At 37.7% G+C, this 18,638-nt stretch overlaps 1 protein-coding gene across 2 annotated transcripts; it reads left to right on the top strand.

Annotated features, from left to right (window-relative positions):
• Positions 1-4,026: 4,026 nt before the first annotated feature.
• LOC144475019 (retinaldehyde-binding protein 1) lies at positions 4,027-13,976 on the top strand. 2 transcript variants are annotated; one of them, XM_078190520.1, is made up of 5 exons: positions 4,027-4,872; positions 11,440-11,780; positions 12,503-12,631; positions 13,135-13,369; positions 13,656-13,976. In XM_078190520.1, the coding sequence occupies exons 1-5, from the start codon at positions 4,749-4,751 to the stop codon at positions 13,688-13,690; spliced, it is 864 nt and encodes a 287-aa protein (XP_078046646.1). In that variant the 5' UTR covers positions 4,027-4,748; the 3' UTR covers positions 13,691-13,976. The 2 variants fall into 2 exon arrangements, with proteins under 2 accessions (XP_078046646.1, XP_078046647.1); XM_078190521.1 differs by lacking the exon at positions 4,027-4,872 and adding an exon at positions 8,867-9,014.
• The last annotated feature ends 4,662 nt before the right edge of the window (positions 13,977-18,638 follow it).

Below are 18,638 nucleotides of genomic sequence, written 5' to 3'. Positions count from 1 at the left end.
ATGTATCTGCACATGATAAAGGGGAGCTAAAGACAATTTACCGGCAATTAATAATTTTAGACTTCAACCAGAGGTGTCATCTGTTTTATTTAGTATTAGCATACCAGTGACATCTAGTATTTAAAAAACTGATGATCTGTCGATAATTTTGGCGAACAGTTTGGCCGTTTTCCCACTGCATGATTTGGCGCTGTACGAACCCCTTAACAGAGCTTCTAAAAATCGTCACGGTGGCGCCACTGTCTAACGCTATTTTAAAATCAAAGCAAACGAATTACCTTTTTACTCGGTTTTTATTCGCCGTCCCTTTTATTAAGTAATTCGTTTCCCTGCTATAATTTACTTGCTTTTTAAGAATCAAACTTTATCTTACCTTCTCGATCATTTCAGACGTCTTCCTTAAAAAATAACGACCGAATAAAAGAATAATGCAAAATACATTTGCTGAATTAAGCGATCTAATACGGGTCAAAGTCGAACGATGAAAAAAACGTTTCCTGCCATCGACTGTAACTCTTTTTTTCTACTTAACTAACACGCTTAATTCTTTTTCCAATATCCTGGAATTATCTGTGCTCGTTGTTAATCAATGACGTGTGAAGTCGTCTCAGAAAAATTGACGAGATTATTATTCAAGTCAACATTCGAGTCTAAAACTGTTAAAGACCGTTCAAACGTCGCTTGCACAAGAGCGCGGCTAACGATTTTTATGATTTATTTATTCTGGGAACTGGAATTGTAATTTCTGAATTGGAATTTAAATTTTTGAACTGGAATTATAATTTCTGAACTGGAATTATAATTTTTGAACTGGAATTATAATTTTTGAACTGTAATTATAATTTCCGAACTGGAATTATAATTTCTGAAGTGGAATTATCATTTCAGAACTGGAATTATAATATAAAAATAAGAAGAACGTTCCTTCATGGTTTTTAGCAAAACAAACGACAATCGATAGCTTAATCATTGTTGTGCACCCGAGGGAAAAATACTGATTACTGTTTCACTTGCAAATAATTACGAAACGTTGTCGAGATTAAAGATTAGCCAAATATTCAGAGTAATTAACACCGGATAAGATTGTTGCGGTGTAAATAAAGAAACAACAATTTATTGCGTTCAAATGTACAGTGGGGAGCTAAATTGATTCGACGTTTTTAAAATGGTATAAACTTTTTAGAACTTGAATATTTCTGTAAATATTAGAGAGATAAGTTCACTGTATGATGACTGAAATACTCTTTTTTAACTTTTACTACTATTTGGAATACAAAAAGATATAAAAAATTATGTATAAATTGCGAAGAAGTATCAAATTTTTGAAATTTCCATTATAACCTCGAATAAAATAATCCTAAAAGTTCTAAATAATAGTAAAATTAAAACAAAAGTATTTCGGTCATTGTAAAGTCAGCTAATCCCTCTAAAATTTGCAGGGAAATTTAATTCATTTAGAAGCATCATTCAGGTCAATTAGAATTAATTTAAAAGTATTAACTGCATTTCGTTCCTCACTATAGCTCAAATCGAATTTGGTTGAACGATAATGCAATGTGTCCAACCCTTGTACCCTCTTCAGAAATTGTTATCTTGCATAACGTAAATTAACTCTTCTTATCGCTTTTTCTTGTAACGTGTACACTGCAGTAACGGTTATATTAACGTGCATATTAATTACTATTATTTTAACAGGAATTGTAAATTCAAATCTCTCTTACACACACACACACACACACACACACACACACACACACACTCAAACAGTATGTATACACACAGTCCAGTTTTTTGTTTCAAACGTAAACCTTCATATATTTCAATAGTCTTAGATCGCCTTTAAAGCAGACGGTTCATTAAAATGAATCTAAATAACTAATAAATTTTTTTAACTGTACAAAGATAATTAGATACAGAGAATCAGCGAGTTGTCGCGGTATGAGACGCGGTATGCCGCGAATCGAAGTTCGATTCCACGTTTGGAAAAATGAATTACAAAGTAATACGGCGACAATAAAGCAGGTGATATCAGGCAGTAATTGCTCTTTTCAACAATCGGCCATTGTTCTCTGTTGGCCGAGAATAAAGCCGACTGATACCTTTACCTTTATACCCGTCAGAAAAGAATGCATCGTATCTTGCAAATACGCGCTCGGAACCGTCGGGGTTGCAACATTGTTTGCGACAGGTGTGTCACAGTCCACGGTTGTTTATCGAGACGTTTATAAAGAACGAGATCGTTGAATCAGAACAATCGCAAGAGAAGATTCGAGCGAAAACGAGCAAATTTAAATGAGCACGAGCAACATGGCGCGGATAATGTCGTTGATCTACGGCGTTATCTTCGCCCGCGGCACCGATCGAACTTCGTTTTCGGTTTTGTCAACAAACTCGCCGATAAGATTTTCGGGCGAACTGTTAAAAAGCACAACAAATTACGATAGATAACGCTGCTGGATTTCAATAGGGACGCTGAAAGGATCGAGACTCGCTCGTTGCTTGCATTTCGACCGCTTTGTTTGTGCTGCCTTGATATAACTTTGTCCGTGCTAGATAACAAATTGTTTGTCAGATTATTGTCCCACGATTATTCGTCTCGAAATCATCCGTCTCGCTTTGTTATTCATTCTTTCATTGTGAACCTAAACTCTCACTGAACTGAGAACTCTTTGAACCTGAACTCTCACTGAACTGAGAACTCTTTGAACCTGAACTCTCAGTGAACTGAGAACACTGCGAACCTAAACTCTCAGTTTGATTTTAATCTGCATCCATATACATCAATCTTCCTGTGCAAAGATTAATTAATTGCGAGCAGTGTTTATCCATTCCTTATCTTGACCACTGATTTGCATAATAAATAATACGAGATACCGTTCGATATTAAACAGCAATTAAATTTAATATTCATGCGAATTTACGGAGAAGAGGAAGCCGCTTTACGACAGTTGATCAGATGATGTTGCATGATACCGTTCGATATTAAATAGCTATATTATATTACATTTAATTTTTATACGAATTTATGGAGAAGAGGAAGAGCGCCTCGTCGCGCAGATAACGTTGCATCGAAATTACCGAACGAGACGTCCGCGGCGAACACGAAAGCAACTCCGTCAGTTTCGCCCGATTATTTTGCGCTCGATGCTTATTAATTCGTCAACGTAATTGTTACTGTCCACGGAGAGTAACGTGCACTCGCGCACGCGCGCGACCGGAGATGCGAGGAAATAAACAACAACGTTTCGCGGTGGTCTCCAACTCATTACGTAATCCTGCGATAGAAACGCACGAAACGGAAACGGCTCGCCGTAAAATCAAGTTCATGGCTCGTCGCGACTTTTCAGTTGCAATCGGAACGTGACGGGGCTTCTGTGATCCCTTTTTTAGTCTTTTTACTAATTGCTTCTTATCTGTTTTATTTGTTTTGCCTGTTTCGTTCCCTTTGTGTCGAGCCTCTTCGGGGGGAGGAAAGTTATCGACGCGTGGAAACTATGCGATCGTGCTCGAACGATCAAGAACACCGGCTTCTTGAGTTCGGAGAGCTGTTTAACCAAGAATGATATCATTAGCTCGGCTTTAAAGCAGATCTTCGTTGACTGTTCTCTTGTTTTCTTACCGTTCGCTATTCAAATTTCCGCGCATACCGGATGAGCGTCTACTTGGTTGCTCGAGAAGTTCAACCCCTCTGTTGTTCTACTTCATTTTTCTTGCGGAACAATGGCCTTAATAAAGCCGGCCGAAGCAGCGCAAAAGGATTAGATAAAATATTATTTAAAATTCGAATGGAGGATACATTGTCTTTCTTCGTGAGATTAACGTCGAATTTTTGTTTGCTGCACCCTCGTCGAATTTTCATTCTACGCACCCCCGTCGAATTTTTATTTTACGCAACCACCGTCGAATTTTTATTCTACGCAACCACCGTCGAATAAAAATACTGTTTATTAGAAAAACTAGATTTATAGACAAAACTAGATTTATTGACAAAACAAGGGTTTTAGACAAAACAATTGCAAGGGTTCAAACAAACCATCCCTTAGTACCTGTCTGCCCCGAATTCCTTATTTCCGCGTTTCCTCTCGCGTTCCTCGTTCCACGCCGCGAGGAACGTCTCCGGCTGAGAAGACGAGCTGTCCAAACAAGAACCGAGCGCGTTGAACAAACTCCTCCAGTGCGTACTGCGGCATCGGCACGTCGAGGAGAGCGCGCGCGCGCGCGTGAATCATTGTTTTCCCGATCACGGAAAGAAACGTTTCTCGCGCTATCCCAAGATGCGTTGTTTCGTTCTGTGCGCGGATCCTCTACGGCCGGTGGATGATTCGTCGGCGCGGCACGTGGACGACGCGATCGATGCTTATCAAAACCGTCGGGCAGGCCTGGCGTGGCGGAGGGCCCTCGTTCTCTCTGTTCGGTCTTCATTATCAGGTGACGTACCGCGGGCGGTGCGTCTCTCGCGAACGTTACGGCCGCGACGATCACGGAACGGTTCCGCGGCGGAGCGGCCGCGTGGGATCATCGGGCGGACCCTGTGCCGGTCGCCGAATTGGACTTTGATCGGTCAAAGATTGGCTCGAGATGGTGGACAAGAGGAGGCCTCCTCTACTTCTCCGGCCGCGAGATATAGAGGGTCACAGATATATCGTGATCGTCCTGCCACGAGGATCGTTTCGTACGCGCTGCTCGCCGTGAAACCTGAAACCGTATCGAGTCGGCGCCGGAAGCTACGATCGCGTGCGGGTTGAAACATGTCGTTCGATATAGAGCTGGGTCCCCCGCGGCCGGAAACGATGGCCGTCGCCGTTAAGGAGCTACGGGAGACCGAGGAGAACGTCAAGAATGGACTGGAGATGCTCAAGAAGCTGCTTGCCGGTGAGCTAACGTCTTTCACCCTTTCGCACCCACGCTTCCGTTTCGCCGACCACGGATTGCTTTTGTAGTATGATAGTTCACGAGGTTGGGTATGTCGTCGCGTCGAGAGCGATCCGTTTGGAACAGCGGCGACGGAATGTTTAAGAAAACCGTGCGACCGGCTCGGCTTTCTCTAGGAAAAATCGCGAGAAAGGAGACTCGATTTATTGGAACGATTATTCGATTCGATGCATATATGATATAGAAATGCTTGGACGAATGTGAAAACAATATTAAAAGATTTTTCGGATGTCTATGTACTATTCCGACTCATTGAAACGATTTAACCACTTAGCTGCGTCGATATATTTTCAAGATAAATTTTGCTAAGCGTTTTATTGACCATACTCTATGTAGTTCTCTTGGTAATTGTTCTAGAATTATTTTAAACCGCGCGAAATTTATGAATATGTTACCATACGTATTTTGACATAAATCGTAAGAGAAGTATTTTTATTATAAGATATAAAATTGCCATTTTTTTACGACGTGTATACACGTCGTACGCAGCAAAGAGGTTAAGAAACATATTTCTACCTGACTTAGTGCCTGTTGCAATCGACGACGATAATTTTTATTTTGCATAAATATTAGCAGCCTAGTAATTGGACGGTTTTTGTCACAATTGGTTGCGACTGGAAGCTGTGTTTCCGTGATACACTCGTTTGTCTCGTTTCTCAGTTATCAAGGTATAACTATATCAAAGGAGCGATCATGATGCTTTATCTCGTATTATAATTTTTTTTGTCATGAATCAAGATGATCATGTCGCCGATACGTTATATAAATAGCGTGATATTATCTTATTTTACAAAATAAGAATGCGACTGATTGATAAAATTGCATTTGCGTACGTGTTCGCGTTCTCGTAAGAAGCGCAAGCTGTGTTTCGTAATAACGAAACTGTGTTCGATGCGTTTATGGCAAATATGAATATCGCAACGTTATTGTAGCTCGTAGCAATTTATTTTATTATTTTAGAGGATCTTGTTGTAACTAAAGAATTTAAAGAATCTTGTTATATTTAAAGAATCTAAAATATCTTCTTATATCTGAAGAATTTTGCTATATTTACAGAATTTAAAGTGTCTTGCTATATCTGAAAAATCTAAAGAATCTTACTATATCTAACCTCTTTATATTTTTGTAATCAATAGTTAACTTCCCATACATATTCACTAAAACATTAGAACAAACATTAGAGACACCGTTGCAATTTTTCCGACTTATTCGCATCATGAAAAAGCCACTTTCACTGAATTCACGTTTCTTACAATTAACTTCGGTCGTTTCGTCCAGCAATAAGTATCGACAAATTTATGGAACTTTATTCCGCCGCGAGCTTTATCGCGAATATACACACAATTGGATCGCGACGTCGACTGTCGCACCTGCGTGGCCGGCCGAGTGTCTCTCGATCGGCTTGCGATTAGTGTGCTTCGCACGGCCGGAGGAAGTTCGGCGCGAAACTCCTCGACTCGCTCGTTTTCGCTCCTCGCCGCGCCGCTTTCGATGGTTTATCTTCTCCGCGAACGAGCAAAGTCGCGCGTGACGAACCGCGGAACGATTTCCGCGCGTGCCGCTGACGCGTCCCCGACGATTTCGCGATGAAACGTGAAGCTTGAAATTCATATGTTCTTTAATGGTCGATTTAACGAGCCGATTTGCGACGGTCGACCGTGTTCCGGCTGCTTCGAGGATGCTGGACAATCGTCGAAACGATCCGCCGCCGATTTGCGGCTGGTTGTCGCGAAGGTCGATCGATCTTGCGAATCTTCCGGTTCGAATTCTCGAACGGCGCGATTCTTCTTTATTAACGCGACGAGTCGTCGAGTTTTGTGCTCGTATCTGCCGAAGAATTGATAAAAGCAAGTCTCGATAGCACGACAATGCGCGTTCTCTGATTCATGGTTTTTGAGACGCTCGTAAATATTTCGCTTTATGCGTCGAAACGATTTTATTTCCAAACGGACGCGATCGTTGTGGGAGTATAGTTGTTTCTCTTACATTGTGTCCTTAGTTTGGGTATGAAAATGGACAATTTCGGGAGAGGATATACGATTATACGAGCCTCGCGGCTTGCTTTTATATTAAACTGTACAACAAGTCCGTTCGCAGACATCTAGAAGAAAACCAAGAAAAATTACATGCTTCTAAAGCGATAGTTCAAATAAATTTTGAGATATGTTCTCGCGGGGATATTTTTATGCAATTTAGCTTAAATGAAAGCTGAGAGCGTCTACTTTAAGCCAAGGTAGATTATATTGCAATGGGATGATGAGATTATTTTTAAAAACTGAAAGAAGACTTCTGACATCTTGAGGTTCACAATTTATATTTAACAAAAAATGTTTAGGTGGATTTTAATATACCGTAGAGCTAGTTCTATATTATTTAGCTTAAATGAAAGCTGAAACTGTCTACTTTAAGATAGGGTAAATAAGGCTGATACGATCTAATAGTTTCTAATTATTAAAAATTATAAAGACGAGCGCGAGACTCGAATAACCGTGTCTTCTCTTCCCAGATTATTCATTTTCGCTTAAAAGCTGAGGAAAAATATATAACAACGTGAAAGACATTATTATATATTACGAAATCAGTATTGCATTCGCAGTGATACGATATTAAAGAAAGACGTCGAATGATCTTTGAACCGGCCGCGATAATAATCTAATGTCACTCGTGATTCATTGTTGCCGCTCGTTTCCGAAGAAGGCGAACCTCTCGGTCGAAACTTTCCTCGCCAAGTATTTTACTTCGCGATTACCGTGCCTAACGGCCGCGATAGATAATTATTCCGTAATCGAATCTACGCGTTCGTTTTGGCGCTGCGAAAAGAAAAACAGTCCGATAGAAATAACTGTGCGACGTGTTGCAGCGAACGTGTTTCATCTCTCAGCTAATTTGAAAGACAATCGGTGGAAACCTGAATGATTAATGGTCACGTCTCGTTCCCAATGGATACACAAGCCGCGGAAACGCGAACTAGGCAAATAAATCGGCTAAAATCATCGATGACGAAATGATTTCACGTCGTGGTATTAGATCATCGAAATCCGAAAATATTCTCGAGATATTGACGCGATCTAAATGCATCGACGAATAGACCCGGGGTCATGTTCTTTGATAAGCATTATCGCGGCCTAGTGGAATCTTCGCTCTCTCTATCTTCCCTCCGTTCACCCTCCTGTCCGCGTTCGAACGGTTCCTTCGGCGGAATAATATCGTCTCTTAACAAAAATCTGTTTTCACAAAGGAAATTCGATGTACGTGCCGTCGAGACATTCGATGAAATTTCTTGATCTTGAATATTAAATGTTTAGCATTGTAATTTTATTTGCAAGGAGCGAGAAGTACAGGTTCGTCACCGGTCGTTTACTCTTTCGACCGACAACTGTCAGATATTCAATAATTCCGGCATATTTCAATGGCTGTTGATTGACTCAGCGGTGAACGATTTCGATCGAATCTTCAGCGATACGAAATGATAAAAAAGATTAATAGTAGTTCCACCGCCATTCGAAGTAATAGCAAAATTAATTTCTGACATGCATATACTTTACCAAGATTTATAAAACGCGTTTTTAAAAAATTTCCCTTGCAGCCTCGGATAAAATAATTCTTTCGCCGTTCCGAATAATAGCAAAATGAATTCTCAACACGCATATAATTTACCAAGATCCACGAAATGCAATTATTTATATTATTCTGACAGACTCGTATAAAAAGAAGTGTTAACACTGCATCGTTTGCAATTCAAAGTAACAGCAAAATTAATAGAAAACTATTTTAGTCGTTGCACGGCAAATTACTGCTTCTAATGAAAAAAGGATACACAAGTTCTTTAGTCCGGTGTTAAAGAAGTTATCGCGTTCACAAAGTTGTCGGAATACTTTAAGTCCGCCGTTATGGAGTTCGTCGCGACGGTCGGCTTTCAAAGTCCCGTATCACGATGTCTAAAGAGGCGAAGAAGTTTTCGAGATCGCAGCGGCGTAAACAACCTGTGACCACGTTATCGATCGAGAATCCCCGATAACGTAGATCGATCCGAAATCCGTCGCGATAAACGACGACGTCGGACTGCACTGGCGCAGAACAAGGTAATTGTTACGAGTTCCAATTCGGAATTGTTCGAAAGCGACGAGTAGAGAATGTAGACTTTGGTTTCTGATGTACGGAGGAATCGGAGGGGACGCCTTGAGATGGCAACCACCTTGCATTGCGATACGGCCGTCGTATCTGTTGAGTATAGTAGAGCTGAAAAGTTTCGGGCATTTCGAAGTGTATTTTTCAGTGAATAATTATGGATGTGGAGTTTTTGTACGTTCTGAATAATTTGGAGGTAGTTGGTATTATATGTAATACATTATATACAAAATATATGATATACAATATACAATATCTAATATACAATATATAAAATATATGATATACAATATACAATATCTAATATACAATACACAATATACAATATCTAATATACAATATACAATATACAATATACAATATACAATATCTAATATACAATATACTATATACAATATACAATACACAATATACAATATACAATATACAATATCTAATATACAATATACAATATACAATATACAATATACAATATCTAATATACAATATACTATATACAATATACAATACACAATATACAATATACAATATACAATATACGATATACAATATACAATATACAATATACAATATCTAATATACAATATACAATATCTAATATACAATATACAGTATATAATATAAAAAGCTAATAATTCTAACATAAAGATACCCCAAAGAATAATAAATTTAATTACGACTAATAAATTAATAAATAATATGTTAGGATATCTTTATGTTGAGCATGTCTGAATTATTAGGATATCTAATATATTAGAATAGTCTTGAACAACGAAATTGTACTAAACGCTTCATAGTGCACAAAGAATTGAATAATTCGTAAAATAACTGAATAATAATCGTAAAAATACAATATTGAAATCGTTGGACAATTATAGTAGCGCAAGATCAAGTGAACTTTTTGACTGCCACTGTACTGATTGCAATAATTTCTTTGACTACGTCGCTGTCGAAGACGTTATCGCTGAACGATACACTGTCCTTATTAAATATTAACGTAGTTTCGCATGCGCTAATATGAACGAAATGCTCTGTCTTCGCGATTATCGCTGCCTCTAACTGTATCGTTTTTAAATATAGCTGACTTTTAAACTACAGCTCATTTTTACTACAAATATATATATATATATTATTAATTACTTGTAGATAAGTAGATAATTTTAAGTAGCTACATCTAACTATACTTTTGAGGTTAGGAAAGCTTAATTAAGAAATGTAGAAGTTTCAGGTTAGTATCTTCTACTCTCGAATGCCACTTATTCTGCTCTATATTTATCCTTAATCGATTAATTGAATCAGTCATTGTGTCTTATTATTAATAAAAATATTAACATTTAATAAACTCATATATATATATTTGAATAAATAACTGATTTATCCAAATTCGAATTTCCCTTCAATTATCATTGTACGAATGACACGATTTACTATTATAATTGTATAAATAACCGTTCAACAAAGTTCTCATCGCCGTATCTTGCAACGAATACGAATGTCTCTTTCGCACACGGATCTGCAATCTACCTCAGCTTCGCAGAAACTTCTGCTTCTGACTTTTGACCGCGGTTTTTGGGCAAATGGCCGCGCAGCTCTGGAACGAGGCAAACTTCCACGGTCTTTTCGGATCCGGCATCGAGTTTCTCGTGTCCCACGCTCGAATCTCGCCGTCGCGAGAAGTCCACAGATTGCACGGAGTTCCGTGCAGTCGAACGGGGGATGGCCGCAATTTCCTTAACGAGGTCCACGGAGGCAATTTCCTACGGGAGAGGGCCTCCTTCGGTCGCACGCGAGGACAGGTACCGTCCGCCATCGCTGTCGCGGATCGTGAAATGAAAATCGTTCGTTTCGTCGCTGATAACGATCATCCTTAATTGCGCCTCGGATTCGTCGCCGATTAGATAGGAAATAACCGTCCCAGCCGGGAACGCTCGCGGAAGATTCGATCATGTCTCGCCGGCCGATCGACGGCCATTGCGTTTGCGAATTAAACGAGATCACTCGTCGCCCTCTCGCGATCGTCCCCGGGTCCGATGCGAAATCAATGTCCATTCAACGATCGGTATCTTAATCGATTCCTATCGAGCGTAAAATCCAAGGCGATCGTCCGATGAAAAGTTAATAATTTAATAATCGCCTTAACGCGATAAGATATGGTCGACGTCGTTTCTGAGAATCGATCGATTTATTATTGAATTTAAGTTTCGAGGTCGGCGAACTCTTAGAAGCACCGAGAGTTATTTTATGTTAACATATACGATATTTTATATATACAATTATATTATATATTTTTTTTTAAAATCGACTAACAAAATTCGCAACCGATTTCGTCCGGTTGCCTGTTCGATCTTCAATGATTTTGACGGTGTCGTACCTTTTCAGAGGACACCACGCTCTACTACAGCACGGACGACGACTTCCTGATGATATTCCTGCGACCATGCAAATTCTACCCAGTCAGCGCGTTCGAATTGATGAGGAGGGCGGCCGACTTCAAGCACAAGAACGCCAGCCTCTTCGAGAACTTGATGCCGTCCGACGAGAGAACCGCGTTCCTCGAGCACAACGTTCTCAATGTCCTCAAGGGCAGGGACCACAAGGGCCGAAGAGTGATGGTGGTCAATTCTGGAAAGACCTGGGACCCTTCCAAGGTCACCGCGAATCAGATACTCAGACTGTTCTACCTGGTCCACGACGTCGCCATGTTGGAACCGGAGACACAGGTGACGACATTGCGACACGGTCTAGAATAATTCTCGGCGATCGTTCGCGAGTTTAAGTTAACAAAAACATTCTAGGGAAATTTACCGCGACACATTTAACCATGTATTTTAACATTAATCGACCGATTATTTAAAAAAGAGTAGAAATAGTTCCGTAACTTTTGTCTCGACAAGGTAGCAAAAATCAATGTCCTGTTATGCCGAGACATTTAATTGAAAATTCGAGACAAGAATTAAGAAAGAAGAAGTTTAAGCATTTAAGATTCAGCTTTTCAGCATAATTTAAGAATATTCGAATTGTAAAATTATTTAGGGCTCGAAATAAATGTTCAAGATCGGTTTTTCGCGCGGGGGTTGAAAAGTGAAACGAAGGCATCGAACGCGCAGTTCGACTATACCTAGGAAAGCAATGCGAAGTATTTGCAGTTAAGTTAATTGTTAATGCTAATGTTCGAGAGTCCACGTAAACCGCGAACAGTCGCGCTTGTTACAATCGCAAATGATAGACGCGTCGCACGCGCGACCGGGTGATTTGAATGCCGCGATCCTTCTGAATTATTTCTGTTTCGTGTGCAGTCAACAACGGCGTTACGTCATTCCATACTATTGTGTAAATTCATACAAATCACGAGCAGAGTTTGCGCAACCTTATTACACAGGAGCAACGCCGGTCTCGCGTGTTTCGGGTTCGAGTTCCTTAAGACGCGTTTTCCCGTTCGCAGATCAATGGAACCGTGGTAATAATGGACTTCGAGGAGCTGTCGATGAAGCAGGTGAAGGGGCTGACGCCATCTTACAGCATGAAGCTGCTAACTTTCATCCAGGAAGCCATGCCGCTCCGACTCAAAGAGGTTCGTGGGCTTTATTATTCCGCAGCGACGCCGTACTGTAGTTTATCCTTTCGGAATGTTTTTTGCCTTGATCGTTGGTTGGAGCAATAGAAAATTTATCGAGACATTAATATATTTATTTATAGAATTTATTTTTCGTAGCTACAAGTCTTGATAAAGTTGGAAATTCAACAAATTTTACTCGATGATTCGCGAAGCATTTATCGAAAAATACATGGCGAAATCAAACTTTATAGATTGAACAAGATTATGTAATTTGTTGAAGTTAGGACACTGCGGCGTTCTTCGTTAAATCAATTAACGGTCAAACGGTCTTTAAATATTTCTTATTAAGCAATAAGGATTATTTATGATTATCGAAGCCATAAAGCTGCTTCCATTATAAATTATATATGTCTGTTTATTTAGGCATATAAAACAATTGTGAAAAACTTAAATAGATTTAATTTTGTAATTTTTATAAGGTAACACGTTGTTAATGTCGATTCGATTATTCCATCCAGGTTCACTTCGTGAAACAACCGTTCCTGTTCAACATGATCTGGCAGATGTTCAAGCCGTTCGTCAAGGAAAAGCTGAAGAAACGCATGTTCTTCCACGGCAGCGCTATGGCGTCCCTCCACCAGCACATCCCGAAAACTCACCTGCCAGAGAACTATGGCGGCGATCTGCCGAAAATCGACTATACCAGCGCCGATTGGTTCCCGACTTTGATCAAATGCGAGGACAAAATAAAAGGTAACTAAGTTGTTTTTAATAATAATTCCCGGATTCTAGTTCTAATAGTTTCTAATTCTATTATAATTTCTGAATTCTAATTTTAATTTCTGAATTCTAATTTTAATTTCTGAATTCTAATTTTAATTTCTGATTTCTAATTTTAGTTTCTGAATTCTAATTTTAATTTCTGATTTCTAATTTTAATTTCTGAATTCTAATTTTAATTTCTGAATTCTAATTCTAATTCCGCATACGTTTACAAAAGCGATCGATCGCGTTAATTATATTATTTTCTATTTTTCAGCGTGGAACTCGTACGGTCTCCGCAAGAAAGACTGAGAATTCGCGTCTGGCCGACGGAAATGTGATTGTTGTACACGCGCGCCTAGGGTGACTGCGATTGTTACGTATTTCTAATGAACTTCTAATTAATTGTATACTTTTGTACGCTCGGGGAAATGATTTAGTAAACGAATAAAACGCGAGAAATATAAAACACCGAGATATCATTTCCCAATACACGCTTCGCAGAATTTAATGAAAGAATGCGATCATTCAAGATGAGAGAGGAACTATGTAAATTCAGTGGAGTTAAATTGTAAATAAAACATTGTATTGTTAAGGATGTTACTTTGGATTATTATTAGTAGTTGTAGTAGTAGTAATTTGTTGATAGACATAATTTGTAGTAGTAATAGTAACTTGTAGTAATAGTAATTTGAAGTAGTATTAATTTTTTGTAGTAGTAGAAATTTATAATAGTAAAAATTTATAGTAGTAGTAATTTGTAGTAGCAATAATTTATAGTAGTAGTAATTTGCAGTAGCAATAATTTATAGTAGTAGTAATTTTCAGTTTCAGCAATTTGTTAGTAGACTGCAGGTTTTATCCATTCATAGCAAAAATGTTTCAAAATGTGTAACTTACATAATGAAATTTGCATTATTTTGAAGTCGTTAACATGTTTGAAAACCTGACTATTAAATTGCTGCATATGAAATTTTGATTTTTAAGTAAATACATAAAACAGTATATCTTTTTTCAAAAGCCGTTTATTTGGTCAAAATACACTCCATTTACTACAACATATTTCTTTCATATATTATATATACATATTAATTTAGCCCGTAAAAACTGTTCTAATTGTTTAAACTAATATAGACACGGTTAGCGAAAGATCCGACGAATAAACTGAGTGCTGCAAAATTTCATACTTTAATTCATTTAATTTCGTAATCGTTTCATACAACGTATACGCAATTATAATACGTAATTTTTGTATAAACGATACACAAATTAAATCAGTCTGAAAAATTCCAGATCAGAGTTTATTAATTCTAAAGATCAGATATTCTTTAAAGACAGGCATCGACGCATTAAAATCTGGTTGGAAAACCGTATCAAACCAAACGGAGCATATTCTCGTTAAATGAACAGCTTTAGCAAAAAGATACGCAGCATTCTACGTTCACGAACAAATCTGTCATTCCATACGGGCCGACCTAATATATGTACACGTAAGTTTGGTAGTAAAGTTCGTAATCTATTTATCAGCGCCGATAAAAGCAACGACGAATAGAGGGGAGGGGGCGAGGAACGGTGAAACTATGGAAAACAGGAAATTCTCGGAGACAATAGAATTCTAATTAAAGCGGACTGCCGACGAATTAACGGCAGTAGATAATACCGCTGTGAAATCGGGGTCCGGCAAAATTTCACAACTCGATTCACCGTGTCGATGATTTATATCGATATATATATATACATGCATGTTCCGGAGCGGGGACCACGTATGTCATTTTCATGACCGCTACCTGTCGCCACACGCGTGACGATCCGTCAGCCCGTGTTTCATTCCGTTTCGCTGGCACAGGAAATACCGACGATTCCGCGACAATGATACAGAAATATATATATATCAGTTATATTTTATTGTCTTCTTTTTTTCACTGTTCAGACAATCTCGTTTTTTCGCTCTGCCGCGTTTCAAAATAAAATACGAAGAATCGATGAACTATTCCTTTTTGCGGATATTTTTCGTCAACGATAAACTGAAAAATGTTTTGGAGATCGAACTATGTTCGATCATTTTTTCTACTTTTCTACTTTATTTTTAAGTATATTTATTACTTAAATTATAAGTATACTTATTACTTCTCTTGTAAGTGTATTTATTACTTTATTGATAAGTATATTTATTACTCTATTTGTAAGTATATTTATTACTTTATTTGTAAGTATATTTATTACTTTATTTGTAAGTATATTTATTACTCTATTTTTAAGTATATTTATTATTTCATTTCTAAGTATATTTATCATTCGAAGCCATTTTATTCTAGCCATTTGATTTCGTTCTATCGTCACGTTAAATTAATTTCTTCGTAGAAATATAAACCACGAAGCACACGCGTTTATTTACCGGAAACGATTACAGATGTTGCTATAATTAGGATCTGGCAATAGTTCTAAACCAGAGGCGAGACTCCTACTGTTACAGAGCAAGTCTTCAAATCGTGGAACTTTCACGGTCCGCAATGTAAACACTCGACGAAGGCTTTCTCCTCGCGCCGTGTATCTTTCGCAACCATGATCTCGTCGTAATCACGTACTTCATCGGTGTGAAGAGACGCGCAGCAACGTAATTCCCTTAAATTATGCGACCGGTGAGTATGATTCAGTCGCGTAGACTTATACTCATTTACAATGAAATTTTCAATTATAAATTCACCGAACATCCGATTCGATGCAATTATAGTCATTATTCGTCTAGTCAGGCTTGGTATAACTGTAATTTGAATGAGATGGTATCAAATACAAAGTATAAATATTCAAAGTATAAATATTAAAGTATAAATATTAAAGTATAAATATTAAAGTATAAATATTCAAAGTATAAATATTAAAATATAAATATTAAAGTATAAATATTAAAGTATAAATATTAAAGTATAAATATTCAAAGTATAAATATTAAAGTATAAATATTCAAAATATAAATATTCAAAGTATAAATATTAATGTATAAATATTAAAGTACAAATATTAAAGTACAAATATTGAAGTATAAAATTGATGTGATAAAATGGTGGCGTATCCTTTTAAAAATTATTTCTGAAACAATACGCAAAGGTGTATCCTTTTAAAAATTATTTCTGAAACAACACGCAATGGAATACTTTTAAAAAATGATCCACGTGATAAAATGGTACGCTGCCTCTTCGAGAACTGTCTTGAGACTGGATCTCGTTAGGAATGGTGGTCCTATTAGCGCGGAGAACGGGCCAGGTCACAAGTTCAAAGCGTGAAAGCAAAAGGACCAGGCGGCGGAAACGCCGAAAACTGTCGGGAAAGCGGAAAGTTTCAACGGCGGTAAAAAAAAAAAAAAAACTGGAGCCGACACCGGCAGCCTTTCTGGAATACTGGGGCTAGGTGTCCGCGACTGGTAAAACGAGGACAACGGCGGTATAAATTACAAAATCGCCGAAACGTCTGCCGCGCGCGACCTTTTCACGACGAGCGAACCATCTGAAACCCGAGCGATTTCGGCGCGGGTAGCTGTCGTCGACCCGATTTGTAATAACAGTCCGAAAAGGAGGCCGTGTGACGCGGCGCAACAACAGTGAAATTTCTATTGCTTCATGATCGCGTCATCCATGATCGTGAATCAAATTAACGGGAACAGGCTTCTTTAAACACGAGGCGGAACAACGATCGAAATCAAAATGAATTCTGCATACACCGTGCAGAAATGGGTTACCTTGATATGAAAATGTCTTCATCGGTATTGTTTATACACCGACGCGTTCAAAACACCGGCAAACGTTACGTCGACTCTCGTTTTGTCGACAAATTTATTTTTCTTTTTATTATCATAATATATTATAATTTATTTTTATTATCGACAGCTCGTGTATACGAAATGTAGAAATGGAGGTATTATCTGATTAGGTAGAGGTTATGACAAGGTTATTAATAAAATTATTACCTAATAATGATACTTATTTTAATGATTAGAACGTTGTTAATAATATTTTTATTAATTGTCGTACGTTAAACGTCGCTTTCAATTATTAATTATTTCACTGGTCGGTCGCTATTAATTATTTCATTGGTTATAAGTGCATAAATATACATTATTCGTTAACGCTTTAAGAAAATTCATTTCTGCGCAAGTATCTCGACTTTGTAGTACTTTTTGCATTCTTTCTTCACTCCTTTCATTTCTTCTCCTTCTTTTCCGAGGTGGTTCACCGTTTAATGGCTGTTCTAATATATTGTCGGCAATGGCTGCATTTCTTATACACGAAGCGTCGATAATAACATTTGTCTACGAAACGAGAGAGTCGATGTGAACATATGTCGGTGATTATGAACGTGTTTGTATATAAACAGTGTCGATGAAATGCAATGTCATTGAACTCTGTCGATGAAAACATTGTCAAAATATTATATAATTATGCATATATAATATTGCATTATACACATATATGCCCAACGCATTAATTCCAATAATATTACATTATATATTATAACAACGTTGATTGGATGTCCAACTTTGACATTTCTGTATATATAATATATGTATAATATATATAAAATAAAATAGCAAATTTAACGACCAATCAACATTGTTTCTACACTTTACCAAAACGTGTAACATAACGTTTACTCGTAATGGCAGGAAGGAAGTATTATTTTTAAAGTCAAGGAAATCGGATGTTTTTGAATTTATCTATACTTACTTTTTCTACGGGTCAACTTTGTACGACATGCATATGAATATGGAGCGTGGAACGGTCATTGTCATTATGAGTACAGTCACTTGTGGAAATCATTGTCTGCCTGTTTACATTTTAAAATGTACAGTGACGTTGGCGGCGAGCAACAAACGAATAACAATTTCTAAACTGGACGGAAGCGAGGAGCGAAATTATTTCTTCAGGAATTCTATTTCTATTGTCTTTCTTTCAGAGCTGTGCTAATCAGTTCTTCTTTGTTGCTAATAAATTTCTATATTTATATATTCCTAAAAGAAGTAGGTAAAATTAGTAAAATTATATAAAACCAGTCAAAATTATTGATTTGTGACTATTTTCTTTTACAATTCCTGGTTCTATAACAGTAAAATCATGATATAATTATAATAAACAATTATAATGAAAATCGTTATAATAAATAGAAGCTTCGAATAAAATCATACTTATCATTGTTACGAAACATTACGCAAGCGCCATGTTAGAAAGTGAACGAAATGCAAACGAAAGGAACAGTGGAGCATCTGAAA

This window comes from Augochlora pura, chromosome 9, assembly GCF_028453695.1.
Source record: "Augochlora pura isolate Apur16 chromosome 9, APUR_v2.2.1, whole genome shotgun sequence".
In the NCBI taxonomy this organism is placed as follows: domain Eukaryota; kingdom Metazoa; phylum Arthropoda; class Insecta; order Hymenoptera; family Halictidae; genus Augochlora; species Augochlora pura.
This window is presented reverse-complemented; position numbering and strand designations above follow the sequence as displayed.

What these genes read in the sequence shown, in the direction of transcription:
- LOC144475019 (XM_078190520.1), top strand. Translation starts at nt 4,749, where the DNA reads ATGTCGTTCGATATAGAGCTGGGTCCCCCGCGGCCGGAAACGATGGCC. An exon ending in TGTTGGAACCGGAGACACAG is followed by an intron (nt 11,781 to 12,502) that starts GTGACGACATTG and finishes TCCCGTTCGCAG; the next exon opens with ATCAATGGAACCGTGGTAAT. An exon ending in ATGCGAGGACAAAATAAAAG is followed by an intron (nt 13,370 to 13,655) that starts GTAACTAAGTTG and finishes TCTATTTTTCAG; the next exon opens with CGTGGAACTCGTACGGTCTC.